This window comes from Anolis sagrei, chromosome 13, assembly GCF_037176765.1.
Source record: "Anolis sagrei isolate rAnoSag1 chromosome 13, rAnoSag1.mat, whole genome shotgun sequence".
NCBI lineage: Eukaryota > Metazoa > Chordata > Lepidosauria > Squamata > Dactyloidae > Anolis > Anolis sagrei.
Window position 1 is genome coordinate 7,094,129 of NC_090033.1, and position 19,385 is coordinate 7,113,513.

General features: G+C 45.2%; 1 protein-coding gene across 4 annotated transcripts in view; it reads left to right on the forward strand.

Annotated features, from left to right (window-relative positions):
* Nucleotides 1-19,385, forward strand: part of MTOR (mechanistic target of rapamycin kinase) — a 101,135-nt gene that overhangs the window by 59,787 nt on the left and 21,963 nt on the right. For all 4 annotated transcript variants that reach the window (XM_060758886.2, XM_060758891.2, XM_060758887.2 and 1 more), the window contains 8 exons: nucleotides 8,374-8,449; nucleotides 11,140-11,279; nucleotides 11,398-11,498; nucleotides 12,432-12,547; nucleotides 13,408-13,485; nucleotides 13,580-13,687; nucleotides 16,673-16,798; nucleotides 19,124-19,255. In XM_060758886.2, the coding sequence (XP_060614869.1) occupies nucleotides 8,374-8,449; nucleotides 11,140-11,279; nucleotides 11,398-11,498; nucleotides 12,432-12,547; nucleotides 13,408-13,485; nucleotides 13,580-13,687; nucleotides 16,673-16,798; nucleotides 19,124-19,255 (877 nt within the window). The remainder of the gene's footprint in view (nucleotides 1-8,373; nucleotides 8,450-11,139; nucleotides 11,280-11,397; nucleotides 11,499-12,431; nucleotides 12,548-13,407; nucleotides 13,486-13,579; nucleotides 13,688-16,672; nucleotides 16,799-19,123; nucleotides 19,256-19,385) is intronic.

Here is a 19,385-nt window from a genome sequence, read left to right on the forward strand (position 1 = left end):
ACTGCCATACACTGATCATGCCTGCTCTCCCCTCCGATTGGGTCAAGCCCATTTGGGGAAAATAGACCTTGACATTTGGGAGTTGTAGTTATTGGGATTTATAGTTCACCTACAATCAAAGTGCATTTTGACAGTGGTAGAATTGGGCCAAGCTTCCCACACAGAACCCCCATGCCTTGAAGAGATTTGCTGGCTCGAGCCTCCCTCCAGCCTCACACGCTCTTCCTCGCCCACACGCCTGCTCTCCCCTCCCCGCTTGGAGTCTCAGAAATAGCCCTCCCCTTAGCTGAGAGGCTGGCCAAAGGGGTTCCTAAGACCATCAGAAATATATGGTTTCCAATGGTATTTGGCGACCCTTCTGAAACCCCATTGTGACCCCCCTTGTAGTCATAACCCCCAGGTTGAGAAACACTGATCTAGTAGTTAGAGTAAGGGCTCTCACTGAGGGCAGAGATCTTCAGCCTTCTCTACCAAAGGGATTCCTAAGACCATCAGAAATATATGGTTTCTGATGGTGTTTGGCGACCCCTCTGAAACCCCTTGCAACCCCTCTTGTGGTCGCGACCCCCAGGTTGAGAAACACTGATCTAGTAGTTAGAGTAAGGGCTCTCACTGAGGGCAGAGATCTTCAGCCTTCTCTACCAAAGGGGTTCCTAAGACTATCAGAAATATATGGTTTCCGGTGGTGCTTGGCGACCCCTCTGAAACCCCTTGCAACCCCCTTGTAGTCGCGACCCCCAGGTTGAGAAACACTGATCTAGTAGTTAGAGTAAGGGCTCTCACTGAGGGCAGAGATCTTCAGCCTTCTCTACCAAAGGGATTCCTAAGACCATCAGAAATATATGGTTTCTGATGGTGTTTGGCGACCCCTCTGAAACCCCTTGCAACCCCTCTTGTGGTCGCGACCCCCAGGTTGAGAAACACTAATCTAGTAGTTAGAGCAGAGGCTCTCACTGAAGCCAGAAATCTTCAGCCTTCTCTACCAAAGGGGTTCCTAAGACCATCAAAAATATATGGTTTCCTATGGTGTTTGGCGACCCTTTTGAAACCCCTTGCAACCCCCCTTGTAGTCGCGACCCCCAGGTTGAGAAACACTGATCTAGTAGTTAGAGCAGGTGCTCTCACTGAAGGCAGAGATCTTCAACCTTCTCTACCAAAGGGGTTCCTAAGACCATCAGAAATATATGGTTTCCGGTGGTGTTTGGCGACCCCTCTGAAACCCCTAGCAACCCCCTACATGGTCGCGACCCCCAGGTTGAAAAAATGCTGTGTTCCAGTCAAGAGAAAACATGGTGCAGACTATATTTTCAGAGAGGACCATTTTCAGTAGAGCCAGCCAAACAGGGGAGGAAAACATCCACCTGCTTCTTCCCAACCAAAATTATGGATTTCGGTAACAGTACTTGGATTGTAAGACCATTGGGTAGTTGTCCCTTATTGTCCCCTCGAGGGTGATTTGCGGGCGCCTGGTTGTTTTTCCCCCTCCTGCGCTTCCCTTTCATTTCGCCAACCTAACTGGAAAACACTCCTGCAGTTCTTTAAGAATGTGTGAAAACATCCAAAGTCGGCCAGGGAAGGGGGTGAATCTTTCGGAAATCTTTCGGAAATTGGGGAGTAGAAATGGGAACACTCATAAAAGGCTTTGTTTTGGAAGGTGCTGCTTGGAAGCTGGTTGACGAAACACTTAGTCACTAGCTTCTAGGAAAGGATCAAACTCCTTCCCATTCCTACCTGCCTCCGAAATCCTCCGTTCCAACTCCTTTCTTTGCAAAAACATGCATTCCACTCTGGTACAAACACTGATTTCGTAACTTGACAAGAGGTTGCCCCTAAAAAGTTGGACTTCCTTAAAATGGAGGAGACAAGCACCAGACCTTCCATGTTGTTGTTTATTGATTCACTCTGAGCATCTTAAAGAACTTGGTCTCTTTAGCCTGCAGAAGAGAAGGTTGAGAGGCGACAGGAGAGCCATATATAAATAAATATGTGAAAGGGTGTCATAAGGAAGAGGGAGAAGGCTTCTTTTCTGCTGCCCTTAAAACTAAGACTCGGAGCAATGAGTTCAATGACAGGAAAGGAGATTGCAACTGAACATGAGGAAGAACTTCCTGACTGTAAGAGCTGTTCAACAATGGAACTCTCTGCCTCGGAGTGTAATGGAAACTCCTTCCTGGGAGACTTTTAAACAGAGGCCAGATGGCCATCTCTCACTTTGATTGTGCTTTTCCTGCCTGGCAGGGAGTTGGACTAGATGGCCCATGTGGTCTCTTTCAACTCTGTTGTTGTTGTTGTTGAGGTTGAGGTTGAGGTTGAGGTTGTTGAGACTGGATAGCCACCTTCAGGGATACCTTGATTGTGCTTTTCCTGCATGGCAGGGAGTTGGAATAGATGGTCCATGTGGTCTCTTCCAACTCTGTTGTTGTTGTTGTTGTTGTTGTTGTTGTTGTTATAGAGACTGGATGGCTATCTGTCCATCCAGATGTGCTTTTCCTTCATGGCAGGAAGTTGGACTAAATGATTGGACTAGATGGCCCATGTGGTCTCTTCCAACTCTATCGTTGTGGTTGTTGAGACTGGACGGCCACCTGTCAGGGATACTTTGATTGTGCTTTTCCTGCATGGCAGGGGGTTGGACTAGATGGCCCATGTGGTCTCTTCCAACTCTGTTGTTGTTGTTGTTGAGACTGGATGGCCATCTTCAGGGATACTTTGATTGTGCTTTGCCTGCATGGCAGGGAGTTGGACTAGATGGTCCATGTGGTGTCTTCCAACTCTTGTTGTTGTTCTTGAGACTAGATGGCGATCTGTCCATTCAGATCTGCTTTTCTTGCATGGCAGGAGGTTAGACTAGTTGGTCCATGTGGTCTCTTTCAACTTTGTTGTTGTTGTTGTTGTTGAGACTGGATAACCATCTTCAGGGATACTTTGTGCGTTTCCTGCATGGCAGGGAGTTGGGACTAGAAGGTCCATGTGGTCTCTTCCAACTCTGCTGTTGTTGAGATTGGATGGCCATCTTCAGGGATACTTTGATTGTGCTTTGCCTGCATGGCAGGGAGTTGGTCTAGATGGTCCATGTAGTCTCTTCCCACTCTGTTGTTGTTATTCTTGATACTGAATGGCGATCTGTCCATCCAGATGTGCTTTTCTTGCATGACAGGAGGTTGGACTAGATCAGTGGTTCTCAACCTGGGGTCCCCAGATGTTTTTGGCCTTCAACTCCCAGAAATCCTATCAGCTGGTAAACTGGCTGGGATTTCTGGGTGTTGTAGGCCAAAACACCTGGGGACCCACAGGTTGAGAACCACTGGACTAGATGGTCCATGTGGTCTCTTCTAACTCTGTTGTTGTTGTTGAGACTGGATGGCCATCTGTCAGGGATACTTTGATTGTGCTTTTCCTGAATGGAAGGGGGTTGGACTAGATGGTCCTTGTGGTCTCTTCCAACTCTGTTGTTGTTGTCGTTGTTGTTGAGACTGCATGGCCATCTGTCAGGGATACTTTGATTGTGCTTTTCCTGTCTGACTAGATGGCCCACAAGGTCTCTTCCAATTCTATGATTCTATGAAATGATCTATCGTAGAGTTGTGCTTTTATTTACCAAGTCTCATATATTGGAAGCTTCTGCTTGTTTGGACGTTCAGATCTGCAAATGAGCATCTATTTTGCCAGCTCTTCATCACGTTTAGTGTTATTAATGTGTTTGCCAACAAACATCTGTTGGGAGGAAGCGAATCAGGAGGGATATTAAGGGTTCTGGATTCTTCCCTTTCCCTGTTTCCAAGTTTTAGGAGTATGTTAGGTGTTGCTTTGAAGTGAGAAAGATGCTAAACAGCAGCTGTAAAGCAGCAACGATAATTACAGAAGTGAGAAAGGGGAGGACAATTGGTTACTCACTGTTGACAGAAGAGATAAGGCTGGGACATAATCATGATGTGCCTGATATGCGGGGAATGATGCTCCTGCCTGCCAGCGGAAAGCAAGGGCCATTTATCATTTTGACGACTCCGCCATGAGTAGATCTACTCCAGGAGTGTGTTCTCGGTGCTTGAACCACTGCACTTTATCTCCCAAATCCATCTTTTTTCAGCTGACGTTGGTGTCAACAAGTCAGTGCAGAAGTTGCCTGCGGGGAAAGATCAAGCGTCTTCCCAACAGAAACCGACATCTGGAATTGTCTTATTGTTGTGCTTCCATGTTCCTCAGTCCCCAATGCAGTTCATCCACAGCACTTTGGTGTCTTAAGGAAGTTGCCATTTGGGAGTTGTAGTTACTGGGATTTGTAATTCACCTACAACCAAAGGGCGTTCTGAACTCCACCAATGATGGAATTGAACCAAACTTGGCACATAGAACTCCCAACGAAGAACAGAAATGACTGGAAGGATTTGGTGGGCATTGGCCTTGAGTTTTGGAGTTGTAGTTCACCTACATCCAAGGAGCAATGTGGATTCAAACAATGGTAGATCTGGACCAAACTTGGCATGGATATTCAATATGTCCAAATTTGGCACAAATACTCAATATGTCCAAATTTGGCACGGATACTCAATATGGCCAAACATAAACAGAGGTGGAGTTTGGGGAAAATAAATCCCAGCTGTAGTTGCTGAGATTTATAGTTTGCCTACACTCAAAGAGCATTCTGAACTCTACCAATGATGAAATTGAGCCAAACTTGGCACCCAAAACTCCCATGACCACCAGAAAATGCTGGAAAGGTTTGGTGGGCATTGGCCTTGAGTTTGGGAGTTGTAGTTACCTACATCCAGAGAGCACCGTGGACTCAAACAATGATGGATCTGGACCAAGCTTGGCACGAATACTCAATATGCCCAAATGTGAACACTGGTGGGGTTTGGGGAAAATAGACCTCGACATTTGGGAGTTGTAGTTGCTGGGATTTATAGTTCGCCTACACTCAAAGAGCATTCTGAACTCCACCAATGCTGGAATTGAACCAAACTTAGCACACAGAACTCCAACGGTGAACAGAAATGACTGGAAGGATTTGGGAAGCATTGACCTTGAGTTGGAGAGTTGTAGTTTACCTACATCCAGAGAGCACTATGGACTCAAACAATGATGGATCTGGACCAAACTTGGTACGAATACTCAATATGCCCAAATGTGAACACTGGTGGAGTTTGGGGAAAATAGACCTCGACATTTGGGAGTTGTAGTTGCTGGGATTTATAGTTCGCCTACAATCAAAGAGCGTTCTGAACTCCACCAACGATAGAAATGTTAAGGTCTATTTTCTGTTGGTCAGTTCTGTGTGCCAAGTTTGACCCAATTCCATCGTTGGTGGGGTTCAGAACGCTCTTTGATTGTAAGCGAACTATAAATCCCAGCAACTACAGCTCCTAAATGACAATAGCAATTCCCCCCAATTTACCATCTGCAGAAGACAGAAAATTAAATACATATTTGAACATTGAAATACAAGAGCATGCTTCACCCTTTGATTTCCTCATCCATCACTGAGGGTTTCTATATATGTAGTAATCGGTATTTGAAAGCAGAGACAGAAATCTGCTTTTGTTCAGTCACAACATTATCATCCTTTCCTAGCTGTCTTGTTGGACTTGCACTTCTAAAGGGGGGATGACTTCAAAGCCATGCCTTTCAAGTCTCTGCAAAGGTTTCCGTGTAAAATAAAACAGGATTTCCACCCAGAAATGCCTGTCTGCTGGCCAGAGAGCTCTTGCATACGTGGATCTTGAGGAGGAGGAATACTAGGACGAGGGGAGGAAGTGCTAGCTTAAGGGAAAGCAGCTTGGCGGAAATGAGAACGAAGGCATGAAATAGACATGCGAGCCTGGTCTAAGGCGCTCTTTGCGAAATCTCCCTCAAAGCCCCAGATCACGTGACAAGTGGTTTTGCTTTTTGAAAATTATAGATTTCCTTCTGTTTTCCTTGCAACAAGAACTGATCACGAGTTCAATTCCAAACTAATGCAGAATTCCATTCCAGGCTCTGGAACAGGGCCTTTCTCAGTGTGGCACCTCTTATTTATTTATATATATATATATTTATTTATTTATTTATTTATTTATTGTGTCTGTCTGCTGGCCGGATTCTGTCACTGATTTCCCAGTGTTGTCCTTTCACCATCTCACCTGCTTCACAAGAAGTCTGCTGCAAAACAGGAGCTTTTTTGTTGAGTTCCAGGGTCAGAGAAACAGATAGTGAAGACAGAAGAACGACCTGCCTCAGGAGAGCGTGCTTGCTCCTATCAGTGTTTCCCATTTACACAAATGACCAGCCACTGTCAGAAGGGACAGAGAGTTTCATCTATGTTGACGATTGTGCCATCACCGCTCAAGCAGAGAGCTTTGAAATGGTTGAAGAGAAACTCTCCAAATTTTAGGTGTGTTTACTGCCTATTGTAAGGAAAACCAGCTTGCACTGTCAATGTTTAGCATTTACACAAATGACCAGCCACTGCCAGAAAGGACAGAGACTTTCATCTATGTATTTATAAACACAAACAAAGTTAAAAACTTGGAATTATACTAAATGTCCTTTGACCAGAAGCTGGTTACTTGGAGTGCCTCTGGTGTTGCTATAAGAAGGTCCTCCATTGTGCATATGACGGGGCTCAGGTTGCATTGTAGAACCTGGTCTGTGGTTTGCTCTTCTCCGCACTCACATGACGTGGATTCCACTTTGTGGCCCCATTTCTTAAGGTTGGCTCTGCGCCTCTGTGGCACAGTCTGTTCAGCACCTTCTAAGTTGCCTCATCTTCTGTGTGTCCAAGAGGGAGTCTCTGATCTGGTATCAGCCATGGATTGAGGTTCCGGGTTTTCACCTGCAACTTTTGGACTCTTGCTTGCTGAGGTGTTCCTTCAAGTATTTCTGTAGATCTTAGAAAGCTCTTTCTTGATGTAAGGTGTTAGCATGCTGACTGATATCCAAAAAGAGAGGATGGGCCACTGCCTTGGGCCATTGCACCACTTGCCTATTTAGCCAGTATTGCCAAGTGGTGCAATACTGGCTAAACAGTATAATTTCTCCAGTGGTGTAGGGCGTAGACACCCTGTGATAATGCAGTCTGTCTCATTAAGAGCCACATCCACTGTTTAACGTGGTGAGATATATTCCACACTGGGCATGCATATTCAGCAGCAGAGTAGCCAAGCGCAAGGGCAGATGTCCACTGTGTCTAGTTGTGATCCCCAGGTTGTGCCAGTCAACTTTCATATGATATTATTTCTAGCACCCACTTTTTGCTTGATAGTCAGCAGCGTTTCTTGTAGGTCAGAGCACGGTCCAGAGTAACTCCCAGTTATTTTGGTGTGCTGCAATGCTCCAGTGGGATTCCTTCCCAGGTCATCCTCAGAACTCGAGATGTTTGTCTGTTCCTAAGGTGAAAAGCACGTGTGTGTTTTAGATAGATTAGGAGTCAGCTGGTTTTCCTTGTAATGGGCAGTATGAGCACCTAAAGCTTTGGAGAGCTTCTGTTCAGCCATCTCAAAGCTCCCTGCTTGGGCGGTGATAGCACAATCGTCAGCATAGATGAAACTCTCTGTCCCTTCTGGCAATGGCTGATCATTTGTGTAAATGTTGAACATTGATGGAGCAAGCTGGTTTTCCCTGTAACAGGCAGTAAGAGCACCTAAAGCTCCAGAGAACTACTGTTCAACCATCTCAAAGCTCCCTGCTTGAGCGGTGATGGCATGATCATCAGCATAGATTACGCTCTCTGTCCCTTCTGGCAGTGGAGGATCATTTGTGTAAATGTTAAACATTGATGGTGCAAGTTGGTTTCCCCTGTAACAGGCAGTAAGAGCAGCTAAAGCATTGGAGAGTTTCTGTTCAATCCTTTCAAAGCTCCCTGCTTGGGTGGTGATGGCAGAATCATCAGCATAGATGAAACTCTGTTCCTCTGGCAGTGGCTGGTCATTTGTGTAAATGTTAAACACTGATGGAGCAAGGCTGGTCTTCTGTTTTCTACATCTGCTTCTCTGACCCTGGAATTCAACAAAAAAGCTCCTGTTTTGTAGCAGATTTCCTATGAAGCGGGTGAGGTGGTAATCCTGCGCCCCTGAGGCAGGTCTGGCACCTCTGAGTCGGCCTGTTTGTAATCACAGTGATGGGAAATCTTCCCGGGCACCAAGCAAAGCCTTTTGCTTTCTTTCCCCGTGGGCTTTTCATTTTACAGGGTTTCATAGTTGCTTCTGGATAGTTATTGTTTTTGCTTTGTTAACGTGAACCTTGTCAACATTTTGTCCTGAAGGACAGACGATAATAAGAAACAAATTGCATGAAAAGTAAACAACACATCTTGGTCTCTTTCCTGGTACTTAAAAGTTGCCCCCATTCCATTTTCTTGTCTCTGAACGATGTGTCCTTTCTGTTTTTCTCTTTCAGCATTAACAATAAACTCCAGCAACCGGAGGCTGCGTCGGGGGTGCTGGAATATGCCATGAAGCACTTTGGGGAACTGGTGAGTCGCTTCTCTCATTGGGAATTGGAGGCTGAGAGGGAGCCGGAGGGGTCTCACGTGGAAGGGCACTCCGGTGCGGCGTGTGTCGCGCCGGCGGGGCAGCAAAGAATCCACCGCTTGGCACCGCATCCGCAGGAAGGACTGCCAAGGGCTGAGTCGAAAAGAACATTGGCCGGGAGCCCACGGCCGGGGAAGCAGAAGAATGACCAAAAAACATCCCAGAAGGATGCCAAAGGGGTAGCTTTCGTCTTTCTTCAAAACCTAAAATCCCTGGAGATTATTTTATTCCTTCGGTTCTTCAGCCACACTACAGGCTGTCTTCTCCCAACTCATTTCCCTTCCAATAAAGGAGCCATGGTTATATGCACTTACAAGGGGAAGGGGGCATTTATCTTTGGTCGCAGGAGTTGGCCATCCTTCCGGATGGGTTTTTTCAATATACAGGGTTAGTCAAAATGCATAGGCCAATAAGCCATTCAATTGAATGGCTTATTGGCCTATGCATTTTGACTAACCCTGTACATTTAACTCAGTATTTATATTGAATGTTCTACTTTTGACATAATTCTGACAGTGAAGCTGGGCTTTGATGCTGACTAATGGATTCTGTAATCTCAAAGCGATTACAGAATCCATTAGTCAGCATCAAAGCACAGCTTTGCTTTTTCTTCTTGTATGCAGTAAATATTGCCAAAAATGCAATAAACAGACCTGAATTGGAAAAGAACAGGATTCTTATTCAGCCAATTTTAGTCATGTGTTTCTGCCCACAGCAGGCAAGGTAAACAGCAGCTGCCACCAAAATCCCTTGTTAAACATGTGAGAAAAACAGAGAGAAGAGAGGAGAAAGAGAAAAGTCAGAGCCATTTATGTTCTGAAGCTCCTTTTCCCAAAGCATCTCTGCAGTAAATATTGCAAAAAATTGCAATAAACAGCCCGAGTTAGAAAAGAATAGGATTCTAATTTAGCTGATTTTAGTGTGTCACGTGTTTCTGCTCACAGCAGGCAAGGCAAACAGCAGCTGCCACCAAAATCCCTTGTTGAACATGTGAGGAAAAGAGAGGGAAGAGAAGAGAAAGAGAAAAGTCAGAGCCATTTATGCTCTGAAGCTCCTTTTCCTAAAGCATCTCTGCAGTAAATATTGCAAAAAAGTTGCAATAAACACACCTGAGTTAGAAAAGAACAGGATTCTAATTTAGCCGATTTTAGTGTGTCACGTGTTTCTGCAGGCAAGGCAAACAGAAGCTTCCACCAAAATCCCTTGTTGAACATGTGAGGAACAGTAAAACAGAGAGAAGAGAACAGAAAAAGTCAGAGCCATTCATGCTCTACTGTTGACATAACCTGTTAGTGAAGCTCCTTTTCCCAAAGTGATTTCAAAGCCTATTTGTCAGCATCAAAGCTCAGCTTTGCTTTTTCTTCTTCTTTCAGTAGCATCTCTGCAGTAAATTCTGCAAAAAAAAAATGCAATAAACAGACCCGAGTTGGAAAAGAACAGGATTCTAATTTAGCCGATTTTAGTCATGTGTTTCTGCCCACAGCAGGCAAGGCAAACAGCAGCTGCCACCAAAATCCGTTGTTGAACATGTGAGGAACAGTAAAAGAGAGAGAAGAGAACAGAGAGAGAAAAGTCGGAGCCATTCTCATGGGGGGGGTTAAGACCCCCTTAAAGCCTTAGGGTCCTGCCCATCAGCTCAGAGTAGCAACTAAAGTGACTGCCGTCCTTTGCGGTGCCTTTCCCCATTTTCAGTCCTCCTACTTTGGAATATTTGGGGGTGAATCAATAGAGAACAGATGCCACAAGGAGGCAGTGATTCTGCCATTGATTTCTCAATGCCGTCCTTTTACCATCTCACCTGCTTCATGGGAAATCTGTTACAAAACAGGAGCTTTTTTGTTGAGTTCCAGGGTCACAGAAATAGCTGGTGTGGACAGAAGAACGACCTGCCTCAGGGGAGCGTGCTTGCTCCCATCAGTGTTTACCATTTACACAAATGACCAGCCATTGGCAGAAGGGACAGAGAGTTTCATCTATGCTGATGATCGTGCCATCACCGCCCAAGCAGTGAGCTTTGAAATGGTGGAACAGAAACTCTCCAAATTTTAGGTGCGCTTACGGCCTATTGTAGGGAAAACCGGCTTGCACCATCAATGTTTAACATTTACACAAATGACCAGCCATTGACAGAAGGGACAGACTTTCATCTATGCTGACGATCGTGCCATCACCACCCAAGCAGGGAGCTTTGAAATGGTGGAACAGAAGCTCTCCGTTTTTCTATACATTATAACTGTATTCTCAATTTGCTTCTGACACGATAAAGTAAATAAACTTTTCATAACTGAGTGGGGATTCCCATTCTAGAAATGCTGCACTGCACCACAATGGCTCTCTTTTGGTCTTCATCACCTGCAGAATCCTCCAACTGGAAAAAAAAAGACCTGTTTGGCTTTTTAAATAATTTGCAAAGCCTCCCTGCCCATAAAAATATGTTTTTGAAGACCAAAAATGGATAAATCAAACAGCATGTTGATCATGCACCATCTCGTAACAAAAAGCCTAAAACATGGAGGCTTCTACGAGTCATTCCCAAATCAAACGAAAAGACACACCACGGACCTCTTCTCTTCCTCTGCCTGCCATCTTCTCCCCACTCCAACCGGCCTCCTTCTCCTTTTCCTCCATCCAGGAGATCCAGGCCACTTGGTACGAGAAGCTGCACGAGTGGGAAGATGCCCTCGTGGCCTATGATAAGAAGATGGACACCAACAAGGACGACTCGGAGCTGATGCTGGGGCGCATGCGCTGCCTGGAGGCTCTGGGAGAATGGTAAGTGAAGGAGTGTTGTTTTGTTGAGACCACAAAGACAGAGTTAAACCAGGAATCCCAAGTTTCCCTGTATCTGGAACAAGAAAATACTAGAATGTCCTGTTGCTGTTGTTTCTAGGGGGCAACTTCATCAGCAATGCTGCGAGAAGTGGACCTTGGTGAATGACGAAACCCAGGCGAAAATGGCCAGGATGGCAGCAGCTGCAGCTTGGGGCTTAGGTAAATCCCAATCTACTCATTCACTTTATTTTTTTCTTTGAAACAGACATCTCACTGACACCGAGAGAAATTTTGCCCCTGTTGTGCTGAGTGTTGATCCCTCCAAGACAGCCACAGTGGGATAGAAACTCATGGGATGTAATTAAGAGGCACGGCTATGCAGTGCAGATGCAGAATTTTCTTCTCTTGAGTAGGTTTCCGAAATAAAAAGGTTGGCTTAGGTTTGTTTTATAATAAGGACATGCCTGAACCCTTTCTTGGGATATTCTAGATAATGGTGGGATTGATTTGTCAGAAATATTAAAAATTAATTAGGTATTTTTAATTACAAAAATGTGAGTCAAGCACTGAAGGGGTTAAATGGATGCAATGACTTAGCAAAGCTGCAGTTCATTATAAGCAGGGGTGCCTGTTACTTATAATGCCTCAGTCTGAGAGAGCTCTCAGTGTGAGAGAACAGCCTCAGTGGGAGAATAGACCTTAGTGGTAGTAGGCCTCACAGTGAGAGACTGTGAGGTAGGCCTTAGTCTGTGAGAGAAGGGCTCACAGTGTGAGTTAGACGTTAGTCTGCAAGAGAAGGGCTCACAATGTGAGTTAGGCCTTAGTTTGTGAGAGAAGCCTCTGTGTGAGGTAAGCCTCGGTATGAGAAGGCCTCGTGTGTGAAGCTCCAGTGTGAAAGTTGAAAATTATTTGTGTTGTGGAAACCTTGTTCTTGTCAATAGTGCAGCCATATTATTTTGTTATAAAGAAAAACCTCCTATGGAAGAGATAACATGGATCTGTGTGTTTTTATTCTTGTTATTACTTTGGGCTATTTGTGCTGGGCCATGTTGCTGCTGATAAGTTACTCTGCTGTGCATTTATCAGTTAATAAGCCCATTCGCCCAACATGATCCACTAGATCCCTCACTCAGGCTGTATCTATCCCTACAGGTCAGTGGGACAGTATGGAGGAATACACCTGCATGATCCCAAGGGACACCCACGACGGAGCCTTCTACCGGGCCGTTCTGGCGCTGCATCAGGACCTCTTCTCATTGGCCCAACAGGTACCTTAGACAATCGTCCCTCCACATTTCCAGCTTTGATTTTTCCAGATTTGAATCCCTCAGATTTCCAGGTTGACTGTGGAGTCATGCTGGAGGACATAGAGATCCTTAGAGAGGTGTTCCATTAAGTGATACTCTCCCTACATTGGCGGGAACCCAGCACCCCTGACCCCAGCATATATGGAAGATGTATTTGGATCCATCCATCTTAGGACTGGTTAATCATGGAGTTAGTTAAGCCAAAAACATGGACGTTCTTCCCATCAAGCCTCTTGAAAAGTTCTGGAAGATGAAGACGTTCCTCTTATACTTGATCCTATTAAGGGAATATTGCTCACTTGTTTGTGTAGGTAGTTTCTAATCTGCAGAAGTTCATGCCTTATTATTATTATTATCATTATTATTAATATTATTAATAATAATAATAATAATTTTTACTGGGGGAAAGATTATATAACACTTCTCACACTGTGGCCTTCTCACACTGAGGGCTCTTTCAAACTGATGCCTCTCTCACACTGAGGTGAACTAACACTGAGGCCTATTAACACTGAGACCAACCTCCCACTGAGGCCTCTGTAACACTGAGGCCTCTGTAACACTGAGGCCTTTCTCCCACTGAGGCCTCTCTCACACTGAGGGCTCCTAAACTACAGACACACCTGCTTATGTTGAACTGCAGCATTTGCTGAGTCATTGCATCCATTTAACCCTTTCAGTGCTTGACTCACATTTTTGTAATTAAAAATACCTAGTTAATTTTTAATATTTCTGACAATAAGAGGGACAATGGGAACTGCTGCTCAACAACTTCTGAAAGGCAACCGTTTCCCCGAATTCTCTTTCTTGTTCCCTTTCAGTGCATCGACAAAGCCCGAGACCTGTTGGACGCGGAGCTGACCGCCATGGCGGGAGAGAGCTACAGCCGTGCCTATGGGGTGAGTCCGCCGCTCGCTTGGGCCTCCTTCTCTCGGGATTTGCTCTGGCGCGGCGGTGATGGGGATGGAATGTGACTGGCTCCTTCTCCTCCAGGCCATGGTGTCCTGCCAGATGCTGTCAGAGCTGGAAGAAGTCATCCAGTACAAACTTGTCCCGGAGCGACGCGAGATCATCCGCCAGATCTGGTGGGAAAGGCTTCAGGTAAGGGCCGCCGAAAACCGTGGTCACACCAAGGAGGAGCACCACACTTTTTCATTGGCAGTTGGCTTTCTTATTTGATTCACTGGCGTAAATACTCAACATTGCCTGGGTGTTCTTGAGACCTCTGCTCACCCTTCCTTCCTTCTTTCCTTCCTTCTCCTTTCCTTTCCCTTCTTTTTCCACTTCGTTCCTTCCTTCCTTTTTCCATTCTTTCCCTTCTTTTTCCCTTCCTTCCTTCCTTCCTTCCTTCCTTCCTTCTCTTTTCCTTCCCTTCTTTTTGTCCTTTCTTCCTTCCTTCCCTCATTCCATCTGTCCATCCTTCTTTCCTTCCTTCTCCTTTCCTTTCTTTCCCTCCTTTCTCCACTTCATTCCTTCCTTCCTGGTTTCTTTGTTTCCCGTCTTTTTCTCCTTCCTTCCTTTCTCCCTTCCATCCATCCATCTCCTTTCTGCCCCTTCTTTTCCCCTTCCTTCCTTTCTTCCTTCTGTCTCCATTCCTTTTTTCCCTTCTTTTCCTCCTTCCTTCCATCTCCTTTCTTTTCTGTTCCTTCTTTTCCCTTTTCCTTCCATCCATCCATCCATCCATCCATCTCCTTTCCTTTCTGCCCCTCTTTTCCCTCTTCTTCCTTTCCTTCCTTCCTTCTCCTTTCTTTTCTGCCCCTTCTTTTCCCCCTTCCTTCCTTCCTCCCTTCCTTCCTTCTTCTTTCCTTTCTTTCCCTTCTGTTCTCCCTTCCTTCCTTCCTTCCTTCCTTCCTTCCACCCATCCATCTCCTTTCCTTTCTGTCCCTTCTTTTCCCCTTCCTTCCTTCCTTCCTTCCTTCCTTCCTTCCTTCCTTCCTTCTCCTTTCCTTTCTGTCCCTTCTTTTCCCCCTTCCTTCCTCCCTCCCTCCCTCCCTTCCTTCCTTCTTTCTCCTTTCCTTTCTTTCCCTTCTGTTCCCTTTTCCATCCATCCATCCATCCATCCATCCATCTCCTTTCCTTTCTGTCCCTTCTTTTCCCGCTTCTTTATTTCTTTCATTCCCTCCTTTCGTCCTTTTTTCCTTCTCCTTTCCTTTCTTTCCCTTCTGTTCCCCCTTCCTTCCTTCCTTCCTTCCTTCCTTCCTTCCTTCCACCCATCCATCTCCTTTCCTTTCTGTCCCTTCTTTTCCCCTTCCTTCCTTCCTTCCTTCCTTCCTTCTCCTTTCCTTTCTGTCCCTTCTTTTCCCCCTTCCTTCCTTCCTCCCTCCCTCCCTCCCTTCCTTCTTTCTCCTTTCCTTTCTTTCCCTTCTGTCCCCTCTTCCTTCCATCCATCCATCCATCCATCCATCTCCTTTCCTTTCTGTCCCTTCTTTTCCCGCTTCTTTCTTTATTTCTTTCATTCCTTCCTTCCTCCCTCCCTTTCTTCCTTCTCCTTTCCTTTCTTTCCCTTCTTTTCCCCTTCCTTCCTTCCTTCTTACACATGTCACCTTTCTTTCCCAATGACATCAGAGGGGGACCCTTCACCTAGACATGTGAACACACATAAATACTTAGATTTTGATATAGGAAAAACCCGTATGTGATGCTCAAGCAAACAACTTGGGATGTTGCATACCTCCTCCCGCCAGGCAAAGAAAACAAAATAGAAATAGGACCTGTGGGTTTATTTTTGAGGCCTTCCCAGGTCCCTCGGTGGCTTTTTGGGATATTTTAAGGGAGGGGGACCTGTCTTGAAAAAATGTCGCATCGTTTCATTTTGACCTCAGGAAAGTTCCAGGGGGCTCTAAATAGACATAAGCACACTTTCCCACCACTTAGGGATCGTTTGGGGGCATTTTGGAGCCCTCGCCCCACACCCAAACACGAAAGGGAAGGTGTTTGGGGTCCACATTTGCCCATCCTTCCTGTTATTGGCGCTCCTCCGCGCTGCCTCCTTTTCCCCCTTCGGTGCCATTTGGGAACCTGTGACAAAGCCTTTTGCCTCCAAACGTGCATTCCTGTCTGGAAAAACTCAGGGAACATTCCGCTGCCGCCGGAGAGGAAAAGCCATCGGGAGGGTGTGCTTGTCTGCAGATGCCACTGTTTATAGCCCTCTCTTGCTACTGAGCTGAAAACCCCAAACAAAGACTCTGCTTCTTTTCACTCTCCCATCGCGTCATATTTGGAACCCGTTCCTATTGCAGGAGTTTTATTATTATTAATAATAATTTTTCTATGAAAGGATCCTATTAATGTCACAGAAAGCAGGCTGCTATACAGTTTTTCATCCTGGCTGCTATACAGTTGCCATGGCTTAATCCAATTGCCGTATATATTTGAGCATAAGCTGAGTTTTTCAGCCCTTTTTTAGGCTGAAAAAGCCCCCCTCGGCCTATGCTCAAAGTTATTTATTATTTTACTCTGTTGTTATTATTACTTTTTATTACGTTTATTATTTTACTCTATTTTATTATTATTATTATATTTAAATTATTTTACTCTATTATTATCATTTTGTTACATTTCTTATTTTACTCTATTATTACTATTACTATTATTAGTATTATTACATTTCCATTATTTTATTCTATTATTATTTTTATTACAATTATTATTTTACTCTATTATTATTAGTTTTATTCCATTTATTATTTTACTATATTTATTATTGTTACATTTACGTTATTGTACTCTATTATTATTTTTATTACAATTATTATTTTACTATATTTATTATTATTGTTACATTTACATTATTGTACTCTTTTATTATTTTTATTACAATTATTATTTTACTATATTTATTATTATTGTTACATTTACATTATTGTACTCTATTATTATTATTATTATTATTATGTGTTCATGATATTATTCTATTATTATTACATTTATTATTTTACTCTATTATTACTATTATTACATGTTCATTTTTTACTCTATTATTTTTATTAAAATTATTATTTTACTCTATTATTATTATTATTATATGTTCATTATTTCACTCTATTATTATTATTATTATTATTACAATAATGCTTTTCTCCCCAGGGGTGCCAGCGGATCGTGGAAGACTGGCAGCGGATCCTGATGGTCCGCTCGCTTGTGGTCAACCCTCACGAGGACATGCGGACCTGGCTGAAGTACGCCAGTCTTTGCGGCAAGAGCGGGCGCCTGGTGAGTGCCTCTGGTTGCTCTTCTTTGAGGCCTGGATGCAGTTCTGTTGAACCCAGAGGGCCAACTAAGCCCCCAAATAGTCACTAACCAACTCCTGTAGGACTGACAGCTGAAGGGCTCACACTGAGGCCTTCTCACAGACTGAGGCCTACCTCACAGACTGAGGCCTACTAACACTGAGGTTTACCTCACACTGAGGCCTCTCTCAGACTGAGTGTAACTAAGACTGAGGCCTTCTCACAGGCTGAGGCCTACCTCACATTGAGGCCTACTAAAACTAAGGTTTACCTCACACTGAGGCCTCTCTCAGACTGAGTGCAACTAACACTGAGGCCTTCTCACAGACTGAGGCCTAATAACACTGAGGTTTACCTCACACTGAGGCCTCTCTCAGACTGAGTGCAACTAACACTGAGGCCTTCTCCTAGACTGAGGCCTACCTCACATTGAGGCCTACTAACACTGAGGTTTACCTCACACTGAGGCCTCTCTCAGACTGAGTGCAACTAACACTGAGGCCTTCTCACGGTGTGAGGCCTACCTCACATTGAGGCCTACTAACACTGAGGTTTACCTCACACTGAGGCCTCTCTCAGACTGAGTGCAACTAACACTGAGGCCTTCTCACAGATTGAGGCCTACCTCACATTGAGGCCTACTAATACTGAGGTTTACTTCACACTGAGGCCTCTCTCAGACTGAGTGCAACTAACACTGAGGCCTTCTCACAGACTGAGGCCTAATAACACTGAGGTTTACCTCACACTGAGGCCTCTCTCAGACTGAGTGCAACTAACACTGAGGCCTTCTCACAGATTGAGGCCTACCTCACATTGAGGCCTACTAATACTGAGGTTTACTTCACACTGAGGCCTCTCTCAGACTGAGTGCAACTAACACTGAGGCCTTCTCACGGACTGAGGCCTAATAACACTGAGGTTTACCTCACACCGAGGCCTCTCTCAGACTGAGTGCAACTAACACTGAGGCCTTCTCCTAGACTGAGGCCTACCTCACATTGAGGCCTACTAACACTGAGGTTTACCTCACACTGAGGCCTCTCTCAGACTGAGTGCAACTAACACTGAGACCTTCTCACAGATTGAGGTCTACCTCACATTGAGGCCTACTAATACTGAGGTTTACTTCACACTGAGGCCTTCTCACAGACTGAGGCCTAATAACACTGAGGTTTACCTCACACCGAGGCCTCTCTCAGACTGAGTGCAACTAACACTGAGGCCTTCTCCTAGACTGAGGCCTACCTCACATTGAGGCCTACTAACACTGAGGTTTACCTCACACTGAGGCCTCTCTCAGACTGAGTGCAACTAACACTGAGGCCTTCTCACAGATTGAGGCCTACCTCACATTGAGGCCTACTAATACTGAGGTTTACTTCACACTGAGGCCTCTCTTAGACTGAGTGCAACTAGCACTGAGGCCTTCTCCCAGACTGAGGCCTACCTCACATTGAGGCCTACTAATACTGAGGCACAGGGGAATGGGTTAATAATGTGAAGTATACAAGGGTTGCAGGAGTATCCTTTGTTGATATACAGCTAGTACTGTTTACTTCATTTCAAGAGAGATATTGACAAGCTGGAAGGTGTCCAGAGGAGGGAGACGAACATGATCAAAGGTCTGGAGATCATGAATGTCTGTGAGGAGAGGAGACACGATCGCCATGTATAAACGTGTGAAAGGGTGTCAGTTGAAGTCCAAAACACGCGGAGAGCCGAAGTTTGCCCATGTCTGCCCTAGAAGTAGTGTTTCTGGGTTGCTGTGAGCTTTCCGGGTTGTATGGTAGCATCCTCTCCTGATGTTTCGCCCACATTTATGGCAGGCATCCTCAGAGGTTGAGGGGTCTTTTGGAAACTAAGTAAGTGAGGTTTATATACCCGTGGAATAATGTCCAGGGTGGGAGAAAGAACTCATGTTGACCACCACCTTGATTAGCATTGAATGGCTTTGCAGCTTCAAGGTCTGGCTGCTTACTGCCAGAATTTTCCTGCCATTCGGCACCACTTCAGCTGTCCTGGCTTTCATGCTGTGGGACCTCGGGAGTTGCAATTTGGGGGAGGACTAGTCCTCTTTGGAGGATATTGGACAACTACAACTCCCATGATCCCCCTAGCTATGGGGTTTATCACCAGATGAGGCAGTTATGGACTTGTGGGTCCTCTTGGTACAGTTTTTCATTCAATATAGGGCAGTTGATAGTCCTCTGGAAGCGTTTGAATCCAAGCAAAGAGTTTGGCCAAGCTCTTGTTGTCTTGCAAGCCTCCCTATTGACCCGCTCCTCCTCCTGTTTGTTTGCCCAAGGCTTTGGCCCATAAGACCCTGGTGTTGTTGCTGGGCGTTGACCCATCCCGGCAGCTGGACCATCCCTTGCCGACCGTGCATCCTCAGGTGACCTATTCCTACATGAAGCACATGTGGAAGAGCGCCCGCAAGGTAAGCTTAGCATGCAAAGAATGTCCAAAATGTCTCCTTTGCGCTGACCGGAAGCACATGTCTCTCCCTCCTTTGCTCGGCCGCCTTCTCCTCCAATGACAACATTTTCCAGATGCCTTTCTTCCCTCTC